This window comes from Daphnia pulicaria, chromosome 4 (genome assembly GCF_021234035.1).
Source record: "Daphnia pulicaria isolate SC F1-1A chromosome 4, SC_F0-13Bv2, whole genome shotgun sequence".
Taxonomy (NCBI): Eukaryota; Metazoa; Arthropoda; class Branchiopoda; order Diplostraca; family Daphniidae; genus Daphnia; species Daphnia pulicaria.
The window spans coordinates 13,658,321-13,665,755 of record NC_060916.1 but is presented as its reverse complement, the minus strand read 5'-3'; the positions used below and the strand labels follow the sequence as shown (position 1 = coordinate 13,665,755).

At 42.3% G+C, this 7,435-nt stretch overlaps 2 protein-coding genes across 3 annotated transcripts; both read left to right on the top strand.

Moving 5' to 3' along the window:
- Window positions 1-414: 414 nt before the first annotated feature.
- Window positions 415-3,939, top strand: LOC124336924. 2 transcript variants are annotated; one of them, XM_046790855.1, is made up of 5 exons: window positions 415-1,795; window positions 1,859-2,247; window positions 2,855-3,012; window positions 3,073-3,443; window positions 3,509-3,939. In XM_046790855.1, exons 1-5 carry the CDS (start codon window positions 607-609, stop codon window positions 3,595-3,597), a joined length of 2,196 nt encoding a protein of 731 aa, XP_046646811.1. In that variant the 5' UTR covers window positions 415-606; the 3' UTR covers window positions 3,598-3,939. The 2 variants fall into 2 exon arrangements, with proteins under 2 accessions (XP_046646811.1, XP_046646810.1); XM_046790854.1 differs by having other exon boundaries at window positions 415-2,247.
- Window positions 3,940-4,808: 869 nt separating this feature from the next.
- Window positions 4,809-7,408, top strand: LOC124336935 (pumilio homolog 3-like). Its single transcript, XM_046790871.1, has 5 exons — window positions 4,809-5,628; window positions 5,695-5,925; window positions 5,995-6,205; window positions 6,272-6,453; window positions 6,525-7,408. Exons 1-5 carry the CDS (start codon window positions 4,981-4,983, stop codon window positions 7,347-7,349), a joined length of 2,097 nt encoding a protein of 698 aa, XP_046646827.1. The 5' UTR covers window positions 4,809-4,980; the 3' UTR covers window positions 7,350-7,408.
- Window positions 7,409-7,435: the final 27 nt, after the last annotated feature.

Genomic DNA, 7,435 nt, shown 5'->3' with positions numbered 1-7,435 from the left:
CGGCCGAGGGGTTGGGGGGGGGGGGGGCCCTTTGTGTTGCTGTACCCCCGGAATGGAAGGAAGAAGCAAACGAGGGTAAAAAGTAGAAAGAAAGAAAGAACAGAAAAAAGGGCAAGGGAAAAATAAAGGGGGGGTTGGGGGCCCTGCTGAAGTGGGTCGACGGAAAATCGGGTGAATCCATAAGCAACAACCGGGCGGCTGTTGAACCAACCGGGAGGGTGGTATAGTAGAGGGGGGCTCGGATAAAAGTTGACAAGAGGGTGGCGGGGTGGCGGGAAGAGCCAAAAAAAAGAGAAGGGAAGGGAAAAAAAGGGAGGGGGCTAACAACCCCGACCCCTTGTGTGTGTGTAAAGCAGCCCCCTCTACAATCCCCTACGAAAAGTCCGAAGCCTAGAACTCACGGTCATTCTGCTTTCGAACGCTCGACGTGTCGTGTTTAATTTTTTTTAACTGACGCGAAAATTTATTCCCACCCCCTACCATCAACTTTGATTAAATATTTCGTGTGCTAGTGTGCGTGTGTGTTTGCGCCAAAAGGCGCCATTTTTTCGTGATCTCTTTATTTTGTTATTATTTTGTTTGTTTGTTTTAAAAAATATTCCAAAAATGAGTAGCATGGTAGACAAACAAGAGATCATTGATATGATCCGGTTAAAGTCTCCACGATTGGAATTGGTTTCATTCGAGGCTGGTAAATCGGAAGCTTGGCGTTGGTTCAAACGTGTCAGAGTCGACGGTGCCGTTTTACCCTACGCCGTTTGTAATGGATGTTTCAAACCCGTTCACTACACGCCGAGAGATGGTACTGGCGGATTGAGACGGCACGCTTGCCCGCTCACGGTGGCCATGGCACAAGCCAAATCGGGTTTGACACAATCTAAAACGCCCTCACCAAACAGTGGCGCCAGAAAGAATCAACGCAACGGTTCGGGAGCGGCTACTCCCGACAACAACGCAACATCAACGTCGTCGGCGGCGGCATCACCTCGATCGAGAGCAGCAAACAATGGCAATTCTTCATCTCGACGTTCAGCAACCGTTCCAGTTAGTCTTACCATGTGGGCCGCCGAAAAAGGCCTAGTTGATTTGAGCAATTCTGCAGGATTGCCATCTGGCGGTTTGTCGATCGCTAGCGCATTCGCCGCCCTCCAGGGCATCGTCCCGCGATGTTCCCCCTACCTCAGCACCTCATCCTCTTCTTCGGCCAACAACCCTCAGGCACATCAGCAACAACTGCAGCTCCCGCCGATCTCTGAACACCACCCCCTACAGCAGAACCACCACCACCATCACCACCATCGCCACAATGGCGGTTCTTCTTCGCCCAAGATGGCCGACTCTGCACTCGATTTGGCCATGAAGAAATCGTCTTCTCCGGAACCCAACGACCACGATGATGATGCAATTCCAGAGGGTCGTAAAGCTCAAAGCATTGTCGATCATATTTTATTAAACATTAGCCATCAAGCAAAATTGGAGCAACAACAACAGAATGGCGGGTCCTCTTCTTTAATCAAGGACGCTAATCAAAACGAACAAACTTCTCGATTCTCCATTGTTCCGGCGTCACGTTCTTCGTCGGGATCGACACGTCGGCCCAGGAAACGTTCCAATCCCGATCGTGCCATTCCGTCCAATCGCACATTCAGCAGCAATGGAAATGGCCACAGCCACCATCCAGACATTGAGGCTAATTTACAAATGCTGGCTCACGTTGCCAACGATCCACCGGCTGTCAAACGTGAACGAATCTCCAGTCCCGACCACCATCTTGTCGACAGCTACCGTTATCAGAGTAGGTCCAACTTTGTGAAACAATTTGTTGAGGCTATTATTGACGGCGTCTCTCCATTGATAGTGAACGGTGGTCAATTGACGCCAACCAGCCAGCATTCCGTGCCTAGTCCCGCTGAAGAAGATGGCGACCATCCGGCCACCAGTTCGGCCGGTTCTTCTACTTCCCGTAAATCGGGTACCTCATCGCCTGCTCAATTCCATGTACCTGCTCATCTTAATGTGCCATCAACCGCTGAAAATAATAATAATAATGCTTCCTCGACGACATCGCTCGTCAGCTACGCTCAAAGTCCTAGTACCGTTTTGGCTAAACCTGTAGAAAGCTTTGTGGCCGCTATGCATCAAGTTCTACAGGGATCGCCCCAGTGTTCATTAGCCGACGCCGCTCAACTTATTCAGCTCAATGATCTCACGACGTGCCTTCACTCGCTCCTCGATCTTCACAAAAAGGTATTTTATTTTTATCCCTTTGTTCGTTCAAATGTTGCGCGTCGTTCGTGCTAAGCAATCGATCCCGTTAGTACTTACCGATACCGCTGTGACCTAGTTTGGCGCTGCTGTACAGCTTTCTTTTCTTGTTCCTTTCACCGCTGCTCCCCTTTGCTTAAATAATAAATATCCCTAGCGGCGTTTCACGTCCTCTTTGTAAGACATTCTAGAATCGTCTTCTTGCCATTCGTCTGTCAATTTCTGAAGCCAGTTGAACACTTTGCCGGTATCGTGCTTTTATATTTCAAGTTTTTAATTAATTAAGTTTTTTTAAGTTTGTCATAAGAATGTATTTCTGATATTGTTTAAGGCTCTTTTTCCCATGTTGACTTTTGGAATTAAACTTAAGATGTATTCGTCTTGATTACGTAAACGAGTAACGTGACTTGGCACAATCGAAGCTCCCGTTGCCTAGCTCCCATATTTCCTGCCGGTAGTAGTGCGTAGTTTGTGTGACATTTGTTTGTTCAGTTAATCTAGCAGTCACAGGCTTATTTGTCAAGTCTTATCTACTTTTACTGTGTATTGCTTGTGCCACTTTTCTAACCAACCCTTTTTTTTTCAACAGTCCCTCGTTGTTTCTGAATTGAAAATGCCAGTCCCCGATTTGCAAAAACCTGCCCCTATTTTCAAAGGTACCGCAGTTGTGGATGGACAGTTCAAGGAAATCTCACTCGAAGACTACAAGGGCAAATACGTCATCTTGTTCTTCTACCCCCTTGACTTGTAAGCATCTTCACCTGCTCGTTCCATATGCCATATGCTAAATCTCATTTTTATTTGCAGCACATTTGTTTGCCCCACTGAAATCATTGCCTTTTCCGAACGTGCTGACGAGTTCCGAGCAATCAACTGCGAACTAATTGCCTGCTCGACCGACAGCCACTTTTGTCATTTGGCCTGGGTCAATACTCCTCGCAAGCAAGGTGGTTTGGGCTCGCTCAACATTCCTCTCTTGGCCGACAAGTCAGCCACCATCTCCAAGTCGTATGGAGTCTACAAGGAGGACGAGGGTCTCACCTTCCGTGGCCTTTTCATCATCGACGAGCAGCAGAGACTCCGTCAAGTCACCATTAATGATCTACCTGTCGGTCGCAGCGTTGATGAAACTATGCGTCTAGTCCAAGCTTTCCAATTCACTGACAAACATGGAGAAGGTAATTTTTATAATTCCTCGACACAATATGAGCATTGCTTTAATTGGTTCATTTTTCAATTTCAGTTTGCCCTGCTGGCTGGACTCCTGGCAAGAAATCCATGAAGGCTGATCCTGCTGGAAGCAAAGAATACTTTGAGGCTTCTAACGAATAGATTCTGTCCTCTTTACCTGACCTCGGATATTCCGCAACTTTAATTTGTCTTTTTTTTTCCCCCACTTCTCCTGCCACTCTGGCCTCCTATTGTAGTTTCTAGATTGATAAATATCATACATCACCTCTTCTTGTTATTACATGGGTTCAAAATAAGATTCATCATTCCTAGAGAGAAAAAGGCTATTAGGCGGAAACGGATGATTGCATGGTGCACAAGAATGTGTATCGTTTCCGCCAGCCATATTATGTCTGACTTGTGGCCTACTTTATATTTGGTGATGTAGCTGTGAAAACTTGAGGAATGCGAATAAACAATACATATTCAACCCGTAAATTTCAATTGCTTGCGATTTTTTTCATGTGTCGTTATTTCAAATTACTACTATGAACTTATGAACTGCTGGTATGATAAGAATTCTGGAAGCAAAGGGCAAGATCCAAATAACAAGCAAAAGGATTGATAACTGATGGCCTTTTTTCGAGACGATTGAGAAGTCGGCGTGAGATGAAGTATTCTGATAAGACATGAACACATTTGGCTCCAGTTCTTTTTCAATTCATAAAGACAGCGTTGAACAATGCTCGCCTATTCTTAAGCGAAAATCAATAAACGCTCAATATGATATTTCGTAATAATGCCTCGGAAAATCTAAATCTGTGCCATCCATCATGGAAAATAATAAAATTTAGTATGATCACTTTTTAAATAGAACAAATTCTGATAATCGTAGAAAAACAACTCTTAACTAATACATTTTTTATTATTATTTAAAAAATGATTAACGTAGCAGTGGCACTAGTGGCAAATCTGCGAATGATACTGCTCTCTGTCGCACGTTCACTGTCGATATAAGGGGAATGAAAGCTTGTTTATTAGCAAATTTTTCGATCAAAATCTTAAATGTATTCAAATAGATTTTTCTTTGGCACGGTAGTGGTGCATTCATGATGTGAAAGTGGGAAATAAGCTTTTGATTATGATAGATTTTGAATTTCCCGCAAATGTCATATGGTGCATCCCAGATGAAATACGTCTCGATTAATCAGAGCTCTGTTTTTATGACTCCTTTGATTAATCAAAATTAATGTCATTTAAATTTTAAAAATTAATTACAGAAGTATTTATGGTTAAGTTTGTTTTGAATAGAAATTTTTTAAATTTTCCTTCGTAAACTTGCTCAGCTGCAGAGCAATCTGGCAACAATTTAGCAGAAAGCATTCTCAAACCACGTGTTTGACAGGAATATATTGCGTGCGCCGTACTGACTTTTTGCTTAAAGTTGACCATAGTTTTCTGCACGAACGCGTTGTTTTCTTTCTCGAGATTGACCGTAGGTTATTTAATCAAGTTTAAAACAGTTGTGAACTTTTAAGTACAAGAATGACGCTAAAAATTAACAAAGCGGCTGGCAAGAAAACCAAAAAGCAAGTTATCGTAGCAGATGCCCCAGGTTTCACTCATTCAGAAAGCAAACTTATCGACCAGTTAGAAGCTAAGAAAAAAGTCAAACATGAAAAAGTAGTCGAAGAAGATTCCGGTAAAGTTGGAAACATGTTCAAAAAGAAAAAGAAAACTGCTGATGCTGAAGAAAACATTGAAGAAGAAGAAAAGAAAGTCATTGTTAAAAAGGAGAAAAAGTCCAAGAAAATGGAAGTGGATAATGAAGATTTTGAAGTTGTCAAGCCCTCAAAGAAATCAAAGAAAACTGAAGAAACAGAGTCTTCAAGTGACGTAGTCATCCCTGGCTTCTCAGCACCAAAGGTAGCACCTAAAAGAAAACATGAAGGAGAAGAAGTCAATGGTAAGAAAGCCAAAAAGACTGTTGGGGAACAGACAAGTGTATTCAAGAAGAAGGAAAAAGAAGCACTCAAAGTTGAACGAAAGACCAAGGAGAATGAAAATCGCTATTTGCTGTCTGTTAAAGCCAAAAAGCTCTGGGAGGAACTCAGAAGGGAAGACACTACCAAAGAACGTCAACTTTCCATTAGTGCTGATCTCTATGGATTGATCAAAACTCATGCAGCAGAGGTAAGTGAAAAGTTGATGAAATGAAATGTAATTCATTACAAATTCTACAATTAAATTTTGGTTTAGTTGGTCTTTGCCCATGATACAGCCAGAGTTATTGAATGCTTGTTTGAGAAATCATCTCAGGATATCAGAGATGCCTTATTCAATGAACTTAAAAGCCATACTGTTAATTTGGCTAAATCACAGTACGCACATTTCTACTTGATGAAAGTTCTCCGCCATGGTAACAAGGAACAGCGAAATTATGTCATCACTGCGTTAAGCGGAAAAGTTGTCTTTCTTATGAAACACAAGGTATGCATCTATTTAACACCATCTTCTTTATTTCAATATTTGACTAATTATTTCTTTATTATTTAACAGTTCGCCTCCAAAGTGGTTGAAACTGCATATAACGATTGGGCTAACGCAAGTCAACGCGCTCTGCTGAGCCAGGAATTTTACGGACCTGAATTTAAACTATTTAAAGATGAGTCCATTACTACGTTGAGTGCTGCACTGGCTAAACATCCCGAAAAGAGGGAAGTATTCCTAAAGCATATGAACCAGGCCATCGAACCAATCATTGCCAAAGGTTTGTTGATTTGATACCAATATTCGATTGTATTCAACCGTCTAATCGATTTTTTAATTGTAAAAGGTGTCTTCAATCACAGTTTATTGCATCGTTTGACTAATGAGTACCTTACTCACTGCAAAGAGAATGAACGCTCTGAAATGATCCAAAGTCTTCGTCAGGCAGTCGTTCAAGTTTTGCACACTCGCGATGGAGCTCGAGTCGGAATGACGTGCCTCTGGTATGGTACCCAAAAAGATCGAAAGGTAAATATTAATTTGATTTATTTTGTGTTTGAAATATCATCTCACCCGCCTGTCTATTGAAAATTATATAGGATATCATCAAAAGTTTCAAAGGTCACGTAACTAAGATCTGCTTAGAGGAGCACGGCCACATGGTGCTGATGGCGCTTTTCGATTCCGTGGATGACACCAAACTCGTCGCCAAAGCTATTGTCACAGAAATTGCTACCAACTGGAGAGATATTGCTGTTCACGAGCACGGCCGAAAGGTTGTCATGTACTTGCTTGCTGGTCGCGATCCCAAGTTCACCCATCCACAGATTATTGACATATTGAAGCAAGGAGACGGCAATCCCAACAGCAAAAAAGATATGGAAACTCGTCACAAGGAACTTCTCCAGTATGCCTCCCCTTCCTGGTTGGAAGCTGTCTCACACGAACCTGAAATGTGGTTGAAAGATAGCAAAAACTGTCTTGTTCTTGGCTCCATTCTTAAATTTTGCGTCGGGGAAGAATTGCAAGCTGCTTTTAAAGCAGTGGCTTCAGTTATCGGTAACCCACTCGACCAAGATCTGAGAAACGCGTTTAGCTCTAGTGGCGAAAAAGTTCAATATTGGGTTGAACAGTCGGCTGTTCATATGACGGTTAAAAAGCTAATTCAGTTTGACAAGCTACGAACGCAACCTCCCTATTTTAGCCAGGCAATCATCGATGAAGTAGACTCTGATGAGATTAAAGGTTGGCTAAGCTGCAATCGCGGTTCTTTCTTGCTCGTTGGAATGGTTGAAACCGAAATTGACAGTGTCATACAGGCAGTTTTAGAAAAACTTAAAAATTTGAGAAAATACCTACAAAAACAAACCAACAAAGGCTCTGACATCCTTGATTCCAAATTGGCTAAGTTGGAACCAATCTAGACTTCACTGTTGAACTGTAATCGGAAAAAAAAAATTGGAATAAAAAATAATTTCTGGAACATTTTGTATTTTTTTATTTGAAACAA

What these genes read in the sequence shown, in the direction of transcription:
- LOC124336924 (XM_046790854.1), top strand. Translation starts at nt 607, where the DNA reads ATGAGTAGCATGGTAGACAAACAAGAGATCATTGATATGATCCGGTTA. An exon ending in TCCTCGATCTTCACAAAAAG is followed by an intron (nt 2,248 to 2,854) that starts GTATTTTATTTT and finishes TTTTTTCAACAG; the next exon opens with TCCCTCGTTGTTTCTGAATT. An exon ending in CACTGACAAACATGGAGAAG is followed by an intron (nt 3,444 to 3,508) that starts GTAATTTTTATA and finishes TTTCAATTTCAG; the next exon opens with TTTGCCCTGCTGGCTGGACT.
- LOC124336935 (XM_046790871.1), top strand. Translation starts at nt 4,981, where the DNA reads ATGACGCTAAAAATTAACAAAGCGGCTGGCAAGAAAACCAAAAAGCAA. An exon ending in TCAAAACTCATGCAGCAGAG is followed by an intron (nt 5,629 to 5,694) that starts GTAAGTGAAAAG and finishes ATTTTGGTTTAG; the next exon opens with TTGGTCTTTGCCCATGATAC. An exon ending in CGAACCAATCATTGCCAAAG is followed by an intron (nt 6,206 to 6,271) that starts GTTTGTTGATTT and finishes TAATTGTAAAAG; the next exon opens with GTGTCTTCAATCACAGTTTA.